The following is a 15,104-nucleotide window of genomic DNA, read 5'->3' on the forward strand; positions in this document are numbered from 1 at the left end:
TAGGGAGGAGGGAGGGATGCACTGAACAGGGAGGAGGGATGGATGCACTTACGGTTGGTGAGAGGAATAGATGCACTGAAGTCAGGTGAGAGGGATAGATGCGCTGAAGGAGGAGTGGGAATATATGCACTGGGGGGTAGGGCGGAGGGATAGATGCACTGAAGGTAGGTAAGGGCTGAACAATAGAAGTGAGAAGATAGCAGGATGCTGCGCTCACAGATAATGGTCTCCTTTGGAAGAATCACAGCCAGACAAACAGTAAAGCTGCAGCAGAGGAGAGCAGGGGAGAACAGCCCAAGCCCACTTTGAGTTTGAACACTGATCCTCTCGTGTGCAGTCTAATGTTATCCTTATTTGCCAAGGGCTCTGCTTTTTAGTAATTGCCATTTCTTTTTCACTAATAAATTGCATGCACTGTTTTTAACAAATGTAGTGCCACGTTGTAGTGCTTCTAACATTTCACACTCTTTAAGTGTCACGTAGAAGATTGAACATGTTAGTAGTTACTTGTTTGTTTCAGCAATTTTTTTTAAAAAATTTCTTTCATTTTACTTTTTTGTAATTTTTAAAATTTACCATTTGTGAGTGTGAAAGGTACATCTTGTTTGTAAGTTACAACTATTTTGCAATCAACAATGCTAACTTATTGGTTGTATTGCAACATCTTTAAAAGTAGAAGATTACAGTACTGCTGTTTTACCTTGTTTTTGTTGTTGTTGTTTGTTTGTTTTTAATTCAGCCACATATATTGCCTCCAGCAGGCTTTGTACAGGTTTTTATTGTGTTTTTCCTAGAACTTATAAAAAAAAAAAGAAGAAAAAAAGAAATGTCATTAAAAGTTTTCAAAAACATCCCAGATTTGTAATTAATTTTGGGTCTCTTTATCACTGAAGCAGAAAAAATACACTATTTTTAAATGTGATAAAGTACACCAACAAAACATTTCACCAGAATTAGAAATTGATAACTAAGATAATAAATGGAAAAAGACCTGATAACTGAAAAACTGAAAGGATTTTTTCAACTTAATCACATTTTTCATCATAGTAGCAGATAGTAATTTGATGCATGCAAAGAACGTAAGCCAGCACTCCAAAAACCATTCCGTTCCTAGTTCCCAGTGTGATAGTTTTTGGCTTGTGGTGTTTTAAAGGCTTTTAAGGTTTTTAATATTTGTGATTACAAACCTGTTGGAACCCTGTGCAGTCTTATCAGCCGAAAATGTCTTGATAAATAAAAGCTTTAAAAGAAAAGGTGAATACAGGAAAACCAATACTACCACTATTAATGTGAAAAAACCGAGAATGTTGTTGTTTATTTAGAAAATAGTAAGCGGTAATTGATAATGACAAATGGTTTGTTGTATTTTTGTTGTTAAAGTTTGATAAGATCCATTATGACTTGGCCATAGAACATTTTCATTAAAAGACTTGATAAAATGAGATGTTTCAGATTACTTTTTTCACTTTTTCATCAGTACCCAGTAATTCTGAAGATTAAAGTCTGACTAGAGATAATACAAATTCTGTGTACAGCATTTTATCTTGTATGTACAAGTTTCTGTGTGGGCGAGGGCTTGAAATGCAATGTGGATGTTGCAAATAGTAGTTTGTGTGTGGATGAGTGCTTAAAATGGTTTTTAGTTTGTGTAAATCTGTCAACTTCAGTGTTACTTCTCTTTGTCAGAACCACATGAAAAGGTAGCGGGAGTGTTGAGAGTGTGTCATGTTATCCTAACATGTAGTTATGATAGTAACAGTCATGGTGGTATTTTGATTGTGTTGTGTTAGATTTCATGTATTTGTGATTGTAACAGTGGAGGTGTTGTTGATGGGTGCAGGTCAGGAGCAGGGAGCCAGGCCTGTGGCCCCTGTGGAAGGGTTATAAAACAAGAACAGCAACCAGAAGGGATATCGGACATCATCATTGTCATCACATCATCACGACAGGAGGAGAATTTTCATATGACTTCATGATCATCATTCAACACCAACAAGTTCATCATGCTGCAGGACTGGTCATTTTATTAAAATGGAGTGGGTGGGAAGGGGGGTGGGGTCTTTCCTCCACATGACGTTGTTAATAGCAGTGACGTAATTAGTGTCTAGATGGTGGAGGTGGCTTTGTCAATAGCAGTGACGTAATAAGTATCCAGATGATGGAGCAAGCATTGTCAATAGCAGTGACGAAAATAGTCACCAGTTTTTGGTGCATGTAAACTCCAGTGACATGATGAGGGTGACCAGAACATTTTCCCCTGTGACCATGCTCTTGTTGACTGCTGTGCATCAGCAGGACTGGGGAGTAAGAGGACATGTGGCTTTGCACAGGGTCAACTAGTACGTGATGATGAAGCCAATTTAGGTGGAGCAGGAAGAATGTACAGAATCCCTGTTTAAACAGTTTCCATCAGACTCTCAGCTCTGGGGACACCTGTAGCGTCTCTGTGCCTATATCATGAATAGCGTCAGCTCAGCCATAGGATTGTCAGATAATTATTTCTGTTATAAATATATGTCGTGATTCTAGTGTGAGGCGCCATGATGTGCATCCATTGTGATTGATCTCTCCTCCTGGTTTCTTTTCCCATGTGGGACACCCATGAACTGGGGCCTGTGTGTGTGGCTGTCCTTTGTTCATGTGTCTGATGACCAGCTGTCTCTTGATGCATTCTGCTTCGCTCCCTTGTTCAGAGGGTGGTTCTTATGAGGGTTGGTTGATTGTTTTTTTTCCTAATTTTAAAACTTTTTTTTTTTTTTTTTTTGGTGCTGATGTCATTCAGCCAATGGATTCAGATGAGAAATGAAATTGAGGGCATAATTGGTGGTAATTTGATTGTCTTAGAATGATTTATCAATGATGCATTCCATGTCTTTGTCCCCCTGTACTCTACTGCATGTTTTAAAATGTATAAAAACAGGTTTTAAAAAGATGGGAGGGGAAGAGGGGCTGAATTGTTACTGAAATTCTGCACAAAATTAACAAAAAGCGCATTCCTATACCATGATCGTTTTTTTCCCCTCCAGAACAAGTAGATATAAAGTGCTGGGATTTTGTGTTGTACCAGCGTTATTGAAGATATTGTCAGTCTCATCAGGTTCATGGAAAGGTTGCTTGACATAATTTCCATCTCTTCACTTTTTGTGACAGCTAGTGAAGTTTCTTGCCATGATGGATACCAGCATGGTGACAGAACCTTGTCATTTCACTTTTATCTTTTTGTTTGATTCAGTGTTCATTAATCAGCTTTCAACACAGAAAGATGTCAGGACCAAATTTCATATTTTATCAGTCTTATAGTGTAGAGTGCTTATAACAGGGTGGTTATAACAGGGTAAATGATTTTCATGAACAAAATGGGAAAGAAGAAAGATCTGATTTTCACACGCAGACCATCAGCTGGATAAATGGACAGCTGGAGATTGGTGTAATGTAATTATATTGGAGAAGACCGCAGAGAATTAAAGTCATGGAGACATTTTACAACATGTCATTAAGTAAAGACCTCAAGCACTTGTTTCTTCAGCACAAGAAAATGATATTCTTGTTTTGAAATAGTTGTGTCATATTCGAGATATGCAGCATTTGGATTTCTGTTACTTCAAATTTGCTACAAAATTGGTAACTCTGCATGCAAATACATGTCATTGGTTGTTAGTGGCAGTGTGAAAAGTCGTGAAGTGACATCTCTTTGGCATTGGGAGTGAAATCAGAAAAAGAGCAGCGGCTTGCAGCTGGAAAATGTGCTGATCTTTCGTAGTGAGAGGAGAGAGGTGGATGATAGCTTTGTGTTTTCCTGCCAGTTAAAAAAGGAAATCATATCGTGATTGATGTATGTTGTGGGCAGATAAAGGTGTTCATTCTTTTCCTCCTTTTCTTAATTTTTTTTTTTTTTTTTTTTTTTTTTTAATGATGTGGCGTTTTGGGGATAATGTCATCTCCTCAACATTCCTGTCTGTGTCCGCCTCAGCTTCAATAACTTATGGATTGGAGGGTTGTTGTTTTGTTTAAAAAATAAAATAAAATTTGAAAAAGCAAAAAAAAGAACCAAGTTCTCATTTGGATTTAATACACCAATATTGTTTATATTGTGCTTACTGTGGGATTCTGGGAGAGGTGATTTGTCTGATTGTATTGTTCTTTATTTTGTCTTTGTCAGTTATTGTGTTTTTTTCTTTTGTTGTTCTTGTTTTTCGTTCTCTGTGTCTTTATTTCTACTTTTGTGCACAAAAGACAGCGGTCTTTGAAGCACATGTTTTCTCATGTTGTTTCTGAAACAAGTCTGTATGATTGGTCATTTATGCACATGAATTAGGATGCAAGATTTCATTATTGTCGTCATTGACCACGCACTGTATGGGGGAACAAATCAACTGTTGTTTGAGATAATGTGGATGGAGAGACCTTTTTTTGTCTGTTTTGAGGCTTTTTCTGTATTGCACCTTTTTCTCCTCTTTGACCTCTTCCTCTCAATCTCTGTCTTGCCTGTTAGTCCCATACTTTGCGTTCATTGCCTGCAGCACATAGGGTCACACCTTACACCCTCCCCCCCCCACACTGCCCCCTCCTCCTCATTCCTCCCCACAGTTGTCCATGTGGAGCCAGAGTTCATATGTTGTTTGTGATTTTCGGTATTGTTGTTTTAATTTCTGTTGTAGTTATATGGTTATGTTCATGTCTAGTGACCTGTTGGAATATACTATATACATATAAACTTTGATGGGAAATAAAATTGACAGTATGAATTATGTATGATGGGAAATTGATCATATGGAGTGGAGTGTAGAATGAGAAAGAGATTGACAGCACAAAGTGTGGATGGTGGGAAAGGGATTGGCCGTATGATGTGTGTCCAGCACCAGCTAAGGAAGCATTTTTATGTCAGATGACTGTTCATTGGTGGATGGCTAGCACTTAACTTTGAACTTGCAGTGCACTATGAACAATTGAGTCGGTGCCACGTTTGGGAAGCAGGGATGGGTGCCAACTTTCTCACAGAAATGTGAAGTCCAACAGCAGTCTTTTTGCTGTGACCAGATTTGAACAACTTTTGTCTTTGATACTAATGTTTGATGTGGATTATATGTGCGAGAGTTGAACGTCTTTAAAAAAAATTTTTTTTTTTTTTTTTTTTTTTTTTTTTTTTTTTTTTTTTTTTAGGATGTCTTTGAGTCTGTCTGAAGAACACACCTCATATCACTCTTGAGTGCCTTGACCTGGGATGGAGTCAGATGATCTGACAGGAAAATGTGTATACATTACACCAAGGGGGAAAACCCCCCAGCAGGGAGACATTTATCCACCTCTTGCAGAGTTTACTGCACTTTTCCCTGTGTGAAAACTGTGTTCTCAAAAATACTGCCACCATCACCGAGGTTAGAAAGGTTTATTAAGCACCACCACCACGAAGGTTAATAATTGGAGGGTTTGCTTTATGACAGCAACAAAAGAGCCCCCACACAGCAAAAGCTTGGGCACTAAATGAATTAAGATTACAGCACAAAACAGGAGAGGAGAGGGGCGTGTATGATGAGTGTAAGTAAAGAGCACCATGAAGTAGACATGGATAAGTGACGTAATAAATGAAAAGTTTGTTTGTTTGTTTGTTTTAATTAAACAAATGGAACATAACAACAGAAGTGAGAAAGTTTCTGAAAAGAAATGAAACCAGTTATGAATTAATTGATCAGTGTTTTTAGTCTGGATTGACATTCCCACTTTGGTTCTTTTGAATTGGTTATGGAACTTTTTTTTTAAGTTGTGTTCTTGGTTTTTTCCCTCTGAGTTGCTTCACATTTAGTTTTAAACATATCAAGAGATGGAAATTGGATGTATAAGACAGTACTCCTTGCGTCCTTGCATTCTTTTTAGACATCATGGCTGTGTCGCTTATTTCTGAATTGGCTGGTTGCAGCGTAATCCTACCCTCATTCATCATTGAAGGCTAAGGATTTTCTGGTCAGGACCTTTGGGGATGTTATTATTACTACTGATACTTACATAGCACCTATCTTTGTTCAGAGACCGACTCTTCTTCTTCTTCTGCGTTCGTGGGCTGCAACTCCCACTAGCAGGTCTGCACATATGTTGACCAGGGAGATCGTAAAATCTCCACCCTGTACCCACCAGGTGCCGTCACTGTGATTCGAACCCAGGACCCTCAGGTTGAAAGTCCAACGCTTTAACCACTTGGCTACTGCGCCCGTCAGAGACCGACTCTAAATGCTCAACAGAGTCATTAGCACATCAGGCTGACTACCTGGGTAGTCGACTGACAGCTGCCTTTAGGTGCTCATCGTTCATTTCCTGTGTGTTTCAGTCCGGCTTCAATCTTCCACATACATGCGCATGTATATATTAGAGTGGTTTTTACTATAAAATTTGCTTGAGACAACTCTTGTTTCAGTGGGTTCTTTTATGTGCATGAAGTGCATGTTGCACACAGAACCTTGGTTTATCGTGTTGTCTGAATTCTGTGTGACTGAGGGGGATGCTAGCAATTTCAAAGCCAAAGGTACTTAAAGCTGTTTTCATACTGTGTTCTCTCTCCACTTTTGGATTGTTTTTTTTTTTCCTACACTTCTTTTTCACATTAAAGTCCACTTGAGCATTGTCTCTTTCCCTTCTGTTTCACAGTGTCTGAAGGGGACAAGTAGATGGTGTTGACTTGTGGGAAGATGATGGGTCAGGATGGGAAACAGTGTCTGTGATCTCTGTCAAGTGTTCTCAATGTGCTGCCAGCTCTGAGCAGTCTTCTATCACTCTGTGGGGATGATGCTGTGTATAAAACCGCATGTTTTGACCCCAGCCATGTATGCAGAAGTAGTTTCCTGGAAAGAAAACTTTGTGAATCTTTTTTTTTGTGTGTGTGTTTGCTTGCAAATTTAGTGTCCTGCTTTGCTTAGGTGGCGCGGGTGTGAGGATGAGATACGAAAATGTGTGTAGTAGTGCTGTTAATCTATTTGTGTTTTTCATTTTGTGTCTCACTTAAAGATATGAGAGTAAGTGGATGCTCGAAAGACAAAATATTAAATCGAGATAAATGATTTATTTAATTAAATGTTTGAATCTGTTTTCAGCGACTCTTCAGAAATTGTGCTTGTGAAGTCTATGATAGAGACTGTCCCGCAGTGATCATACTGCCAATCTGTGTAACACATCTTCTTTGCCATCGTCTTTGTTTCTCTGTCAGTCTGGAACACATCTTGTCATCATCTTTGTTTCTCTGTCAGTCTGAGGAACACATCTTGTCATTGTCTTTATTTCTCCGTCCAGACTGGTGCTGTCATCACCAGTCTGGTTTCAAGAATCACACACCAGTTGTTTTGCTCTGTGTTATGCGGGGGGTGATGTGTTGGATGATGATTGTGATGCAGCTTTTTATTCCATTCTCAGTGTAAGAATGATGTTGTTCATTTGTTGTTGAAGGTGACCTGTTCACCACTCAGATATGCACTCCTCATAGATGAATTTTTTTATATGTTTAGCTAAAGGCTTTATTTTGTTGTCTATGTTCACATGAGCACACACAAGCACACATGTGCATGCTAGTGCACACTTGGGCCCATGAAAACAAGATCAATCTGTACTGGATTAAGTGAGTGTTCTGGTAAGTTCTTGTATTATTTTATTCCATTTTCTTAAAGTACTTTTATTGATTTATTTTATTTTGCTTACTTTAAAATGTTTTGAGTTAATTGCGTGTGTGTTGAGTGCATGTGATCAATCGCACAGGTTGCCTGTGGATATGTGTGCTCACACACACACATGTACAGCTGGTGTGGATAGATGTACATTTATTTCATACACCTCATTCTGTGTGCGTGAGTAACTTTAATTTACATTAAAAAAATATGTGTGTGAGTTGGTTTGGGTCTTCTTAGATGTCCATAGCAGTCATTCCCTTATTTGTTCATGACAGGATTTTCCTCCCTGTGTTTTGGAAATGTGAACACTGTGTGCTGGTGTTGTACTTGTTAGGGACTGTGAAACTGATGGTGACAGATGTGTGTGAAGCTAAAAAGAACTATTGTTGGTTTAGAGGGTCACACAATCTGTTAGGACAGTTGACAGGTGTGGAGATGACTTTTACAATCTGTTAGGACAGTTGACAGCTTTGGAGATGACTTTCACACCAACAAAAGTCTTTTTTGTTTTCTTTGCTGTTGAAGATATGTGAGTTGGAAAATACATTAAAGATTATTTACTATGAACTTTTTCACGTTACCACCATCCTTAGCCTCCTGTCTATTGCCACAACAAATACCCTTGTATCTACCTTTGTTCTTTCACAGCTGGATGAGTGTAGTTCTCTTCTGTCTGACCGTTCAATTTTTCTTCTGAAGAAAAATTAATAAAATAAAGGCTCAAAATTTAGCTGCCATCCCATCTCAAAAGCCAAAAATAGTGTTTCATGTGCAACCTCTGCTGGAAGTGCTTTACTGGCTTCCACAACAGGCCTGCATCAAATGCAAGCAAGCAGTTGATGTTCATTTTTCTGTACCACAGCTGTCTGTCAACACTCCTTCAAATCATCCTTATTCTTCAGTTGACACTAAAACTTCTCCACATTCCTAAAGGCATGCTGGAAACTCACAGTGAATGGTCTTTTTCTTTTACTGCTCCCACCTGTTGGAATTCCCTGCCAGTTGATATTCATAACATCGAAGCAAACTCATCTTTTAAAACAGCTTCTAAATAAAACTTTCCTGTTCAAAACAGATTACTCTTAAATTGGCCCCATGTTTGTGCACACTTGTTTGTATTTTTCAGGTACTATCAGCATCCTCCTTTGTTTTGGTCATGATTGATGATATGTAGTGCATAGACTTGATTAATTTTGGAGGTGTGCTCCTTAAAAATACTTCATTAATATGATTTATTTGTATGTGTTATTTAATTATTTATCATATATAATTGCATTTATTTATTTATTTATTTACTTTTTTGTAATCAGGAGTGATTAAATGTTGCACTAACATTTTGGCCTTTTTCTAAAATATGAATTTTTTTGGCATCCTAAGTTTGTACTTAAGCCCCCATAGGTATGAATTGGATAAGGGCATGTTCCCAGGCAAGGCAGAACAGGTTGTTGAGGTCGAGTCAAAATTCTGGGTAAAAAAAAAAAAAGAAAAAGAAAAAGAAGCAAGTTTATTCAGCTTTTTTTACATCCTGCCCTCAGATAGTCAGATCAATAACAGTGCACATCACAGTGGTAGCCAAAGTTGGCTAGATGGGTGATTGTTTTGCATCATTGTTCAGGTGATGAGGGGCTTGTGTGTAAACTGCTCTGCTTCTCTTTTGTCTTTACCGTGTTGCTATGCATGAAGAAAAGAATGATGGTATGTTGGTACATTTGTCAATATGCGAATACATGTCTGTGTCAGGTTTGCACATTTGTCACTATAGGAAAAGATGTGTCTGTCATGTTGTTGTTTTGTGGCGTGTTTTTTTTGTTTTGTTTTTTTGTTTTTTAAAGTATGTGTTACTGATAATGCAATGAGTGAAAGTCCTTGGCAAGCCTGTTTTCTAAGACGCTGAGCAACTTGTGTTTTGTGTTGACATTTGGAATAGTGAATGCAAATGTGAACTGTTGCTGTTACTTGACATGTGATTCTCTGTATGACTGTACATACTAATATATTGAAAGTGGTTGTGGGTTGCCAATAGATTATTTTTGACGACGCCTGAATTGCACTCTTAAGTCTACAATTCAGTGTTTGTCGGTGGGAGTTTTGTGTTCAGATCTGGGTAATCCTTTTGGCAGCGTTTGCTGTCAAGCTCTCATTCTGTCTTTAACGATTAAAAAAAAGATTTTTTTTTTAAAAGAGTATTTTTAAAGTAAAACTATAACATCAATGATCAGTTTAATTACCAGAAAACTCTAGTCTTCATTTTTCCTCTTTCTGTGTTCTTATTTACTTGTCTTTTTTTTCTCTCTAGAATTTCTGTATGTATCTGTTGCTAGCTTTCTTTTTCATTTGTCCTTTAGAATAGGTGATTATTGGACAGTTTGTTTCATTTTCCATACAAGCATAGTTGTTGAAGACAGGGTGGGTGAATGACTAAGACAAGGTAAAATAATCCCTTCTGCACTACAAAAATAAATCAGTGGAACTGTGTGCATTAGTGGGTGTTCAGTTACTGGTGATGCCTTTCTTTCTACTATTTCTGTTTGAAACATATGGTGTAAAAAAAAAAAAAAAATAAAAAGAAATTGAAACACATCTTACCAAGAGAGCTTTTATCAATAAATTCTCACCTTATATATTTGTGTCTGTGACTCAAAATGGAGTGAGTGGAAGAAGTTTGTCTTTGGGATTCTGTTGGGAGCTTAATTGTAATGGATGTCTGTGCATGATTAAATCGGCCAGAGCAGTATGATCATTAGTCCCTCAATTTGGGAGTCGTTGGGCAGACACCAGGGTTGAAGAGATGGACGAACACATCGCTGTTCTGTTGGCAGTTGTCAAGGGAAGGTCCAGGAAGGACCAGTCAATAATGCTATTTAAAAAAAGAAAGGGAAGGAAAAAGTGCTAAGTGTATGGTGATCAGGTTTACCTGTTTCAAGTTTTCTCACACTTATGAACATGCAGATGCATGTTATCATACTGACACAAATGCATACCTGTTTGAAAACCAACATGCCCACAAGCACATGGGTCCTAATTATGAAGGTGCACAAATGAACATATATGCATAAGCCACACATGTTCATGCACAAATATATCAATATACCTGCTCGAGTATATGCTTGTTTGCTTTCACACATACACATATACACTGAGTTTGATGGATCTAATACACACACACACACACACACAAGAAGAGTGGTAAACAGAAGAGAGATGAAACATTTGAAATAACATATTATGGTATGGAAGAATGAGAGACTAGAATCTGAAAACACTTCTTATTAGGTGCAGAACTGGAATGTGATGGAAAGGGAGAGAAATAAAATAAAAATGAAAAATCATACTGAGAACGCCATGATTCTTTTGACATAAGGCTGAAGACGCCCATCAGAATGAAAAAGCACAGTGAGTGAGTGAGAAGAGTTAAGCAGAAACTTGTTCACTGCTACATGTAAGTTATGACAGACAGTGGCAACACTTGACGTTCACTGTTTAACATCAGTTCATTGTTAAGATACAAAAAAGGTTAGGTTAAAGTTTCCCATGGTCTTTTACAACCAAAGGGGCAGTGAATTTATATTGTGTGTGCCTGGAGCTTGGCATTGGAAGGTGGGGCCCAGTCCTCTCCTTCCACCACACTTAACAGTCCCTGACCAAAGTCAGGTACACATTCACACCTGGGGGAAGCGAGGAAAATCGAAGTAAAGTGCCTTCCCCAAGGAGACAACACCATGCCAAAATGGGACCTTGAACTGTGATCACTGATGAACACTGGATTAGAAGTCTAACTGATTCTCCAACTGATTCTCCCACGGCGCCTCCTGATGTCTCTTGCACAATGTTCTACAGTTCTCAAATTCTTCGTTCGTTTATTTATAGTCTGTTCATCTAAATACATAAATATATAAATAATAATTATAATATGAAAAAAGGTAGTAATAATAATAATAATAAATAAATAAATAAGTAAATAAATAAGACAACAATGATGATAAATAAGCAAATAAATGTAAAACATGAAGACACATTCACACATACACCCACACATGCATTACAGATATGCGCCAAACATGCAGTTTCACAGATATGAAAGCACAGTCAAATACACATAAACATACATAAGCCCCAACACACACACACACACATTACCCTGCACCTCCTCTACCCCCTTCCTCCACACACTCATTTCTAGGCTACGTATCGCAGCTTCCACCACACACACACACACACACACACACAGATGAACACTTACTTGTACAAGCACACACACATTCGCCCATATCCCCCAACCCCAACCCCACACATATATATACAAAGATATATATATACACACACGCACGTTCCAATATCCCGTTGCTCCAACAGTGTAGGCATGCATACACTCAATACCTCATCCTTTACCCCCCACACCCCCTGCCCCCGGCACCCCCACCTCCCCCTCACACACACACACACACAAACATACGCACTTGCACAGAACTCTCCTGACACTTGTGTACACTTACACCCTTGCGCATGCACAAACACACTCAAACACACAGCCCACACATACACACACGCACAGAGGCTGCCACTGATTGGCATTTATGTACGCTTATCTATTATTTATCAACCTTTTTTTTCTTTCTTTTTTTTCCTCAAGGCCTGACTAAGCGCGTTGGGCTACGCCGCTGGTCAGGCATCTGCTTGGCAGATGTGGTGTAGCGTATATGGATTTGTCCGAACGCAATGACGGCCTCCTTGAGCTACTGAAACTGAAACTGAAACTGTTCATCTAAGATGATGATATTGAACTGAAAATAAATGATATTATTATTATTTGGATTATTGTCATTTCTATCATCATGAAAACGGGGGGCAAGTGAGGTGGAGGGGAGGCGGGGGGGAGGGGGGATGGACTAAGAAAGGAAGAGAGAGAGAGAGAGAACAGAATGTGGACAAGATAGAGTACAAAATATTCTCAAATTCTCTTTGCTGTACTTGCAATGTGTGATGCACCAACACAGTTCAGCTGATTTCAGACTGAAACAAACATAGAGAAATCCCTACTGACTCATTAAATATGAAATATTCAATTCATGGAAAATATTGTCTTGTTTTATGTTGTTATTTTTAATCCAGTTTCACCATCATGCACAGACACAATACATATTTTTTGTTCTTGCCCACGGTGCAGTGGTGACCAAGTTCAAAAGTTCTTGACGAAGGAGATCATTTGTATTTGTATTTCTTTTTATCACAACAGATTTCTCTGTGTGAAATTCGGGCTGCTCTTCCCATGCAGAGCGCGTCGCTACACTACAGCGCCACCCATTTTTTTTTTGTTTTGTTTTGTTTTTTTTTGTTTTTTTTCCTGCGTGCAGTTTTGTTTGTTTTTCCTATCGAAGTGGATTTTTCTACAGAATTTTGCCAGGAACAACCCTTTTGTTGCCGTGGGTTCTTTTACGTGCGCTAAGTGCATGCTGCACACGGGACCTCAGTGTATCGTCTCATCCGAATGACTAGCGTCCAGACCACCACTCAAGGTCTTGTGGAGGGGGAGAAAATATCGGCGGCTGAGGTTTGATTCATGCAAGGACAAAAGTTTTGTTTCACCCATTCTCAAGTCCTAGAGTGGCGGTCTGGGTGCTAGACTTTTGGACAAGATGATAAATTGAGTTCTCATGTGCAGCATGCCGTTTAAAAGATCCCAAAGCGACATGAGTACTATCCTTGGCAAAACTGGGGAAACACACAAACATGCAGACAGCAAAAAGGTAAGGTGTTATTGCTGTCTCAAAGGGTCATTGGACTAAAATTATGATTATATGATATATCCATGGACCTTATTTAAGTTCATGAAGGGACATAAGCAATTAGGACAAAAATGAGAATTAGAGTGAGAGAGAGCAGGGGGTAGGGGGGGGGGGAGAAAAAATGCAGGTACGCACAAATTTAACACAGCTGGACATAATAGTGAGACGAAAACAAAACAAAAATAAACCTGCTTTGAAATAAATTAATATGAAATCTAGGAGTTGCTTTAAAAAAAATCCATCATTATATCAAGATACTAGGATAGACAAAAAAACAACAACAACAACAACAAAAACCCGCACGCACGCACATTCACACACACACATGTACACGCACGCTCTGTCTCTCTCTCTCTCTCTCTCACACACACATATTTCGTGTGGGTGCATGCGAACTGCACTGAGAGGTGTTTATGACTGTGACGTAACGGAACGACCTTATCAGTTAATAGCAGAACTACCGAAGTGTGTAATTGTGAACACGCATTCGTGAGCTATTTGTGGAAGGACGGATTTGTCTGACCAAAATCACAAGCTGCTGGAAGAAGGGCCATGCAGATGTGATGTTAACCCCTCCACTGCTGTTGACAAGTGCGCTCGTCAGAGAAGGGATGTTGCCTCACTGAGACAAGACTGACGTTACAGCTTGTTAGGGGTTAAACCATCTTTCTTTGGTTTGGATTTCTTTTTCTTGGTATAGTATTTATTACATATGTTTAAAAAAAATCAATTGCATAATTGAATTGAAAACAAGAAATAGGAAGTGCAGTAAAATTACAAATGACACTGCACTGATATCTCTGTCACAGACAGTTTGTATGGTGGCTTCGTTGTTGTTTTTTTGTTTGTTTGTTTGTTTTAATTTGTTTTGGTGGGTTTTTTTCGTTTTGTTGTTGTTGTTGTTGTTTGTTTGTTTGTTTTGTTATTGTTTTTATGTTTTTGTTGTTGCTGTTGTTGTTTTTCCCGGAGACGAGGGTTCGAATCTGCATTATGCCCCTTTTCCTTTTTCACATGGTACATAACTCGGCAGAGACAGGTGGGTCGCTGGGTTAATTTTTCGAGTCGGGCGTGTTGCAGAGTGTTGGTGCACGAGGTTTTCATCGTGCATGCTCCCCAAGGTGGCTGAGCGTTCAGGCGTGGAGAGAGAGAGAGAGCGTGGTTTTTTGTTTCGAGCGTTGTATGTTCCATTATTGCCCCTTGCGACTGAACAGAAACGAAAGAAGAAGAGAAAACATGTAGAACATTCTGAAAGAGCGAAGTTAGTTCTGCGAATCCTCATCTCAAGTTTTCTTCTTCTTCACTCAAGGAAAGTCGATCGGTCCTGGGAGAAGGACAGGGTTGGAAACAGCGTTGGCTGTTGCTGTTATTATGATACCCTCTTGTAAACGACCAAATGCCGCCAGATGCGAGTGTTGTCTACGTTTCTATGTTTCTTTATAAGCACCTTACATGGTAGTTCTTTCAAAAGAAATTCTGTCGCGTTTATAGCCGATGATTGGCTCCTGCGACGTATGCATCCAGATCCAGATCCAGTGTGTAGGCTACTGGGTGCAATTTCGTTTCGTTCATTCAGTGGTTTCCTGCACACTGTCTTCTGGCCCGAGTCAAAACGTTTACCAGCACCGGGGGCAAGGGTTTCGGCAATATCCACAACTTTCCCCTCAAGACGGAATGT

At 39.0% G+C, this 15,104-nt stretch overlaps 1 protein-coding gene across 4 annotated transcripts in view; it reads left to right on the forward strand.

Annotated features, from left to right (window-relative positions):
- Positions 1–10,269, forward strand: part of LOC143287671 (uncharacterized) — a 51,877-nt gene extending 41,608 nt beyond the window's left edge. For 3 of the 4 annotated variants that reach the window (XM_076595847.1, XM_076595849.1, XM_076595848.1), the window contains one exon: positions 1,841–10,269. Coding sequence is in view for 1 of the 4 variants with exons in the window: in XM_076595849.1 (XP_076451964.1) it covers positions 1,841–1,887 (47 nt within the window). In the remaining 3 variants the exon portion in view is untranslated. The remainder of the gene's footprint in view (positions 1–1,840) is intronic. The other variant, XR_013055985.1, reaches the window with a different exon arrangement.
- Positions 10,270–15,104: the final 4,835 nt, after the last annotated feature.

Source organism: Babylonia areolata, chromosome 11 (genome assembly GCF_041734735.1).
Source record: "Babylonia areolata isolate BAREFJ2019XMU chromosome 11, ASM4173473v1, whole genome shotgun sequence".
In the NCBI taxonomy this organism is placed as follows: Eukaryota; Metazoa; Mollusca; class Gastropoda; order Neogastropoda; family Buccinidae; genus Babylonia; species Babylonia areolata.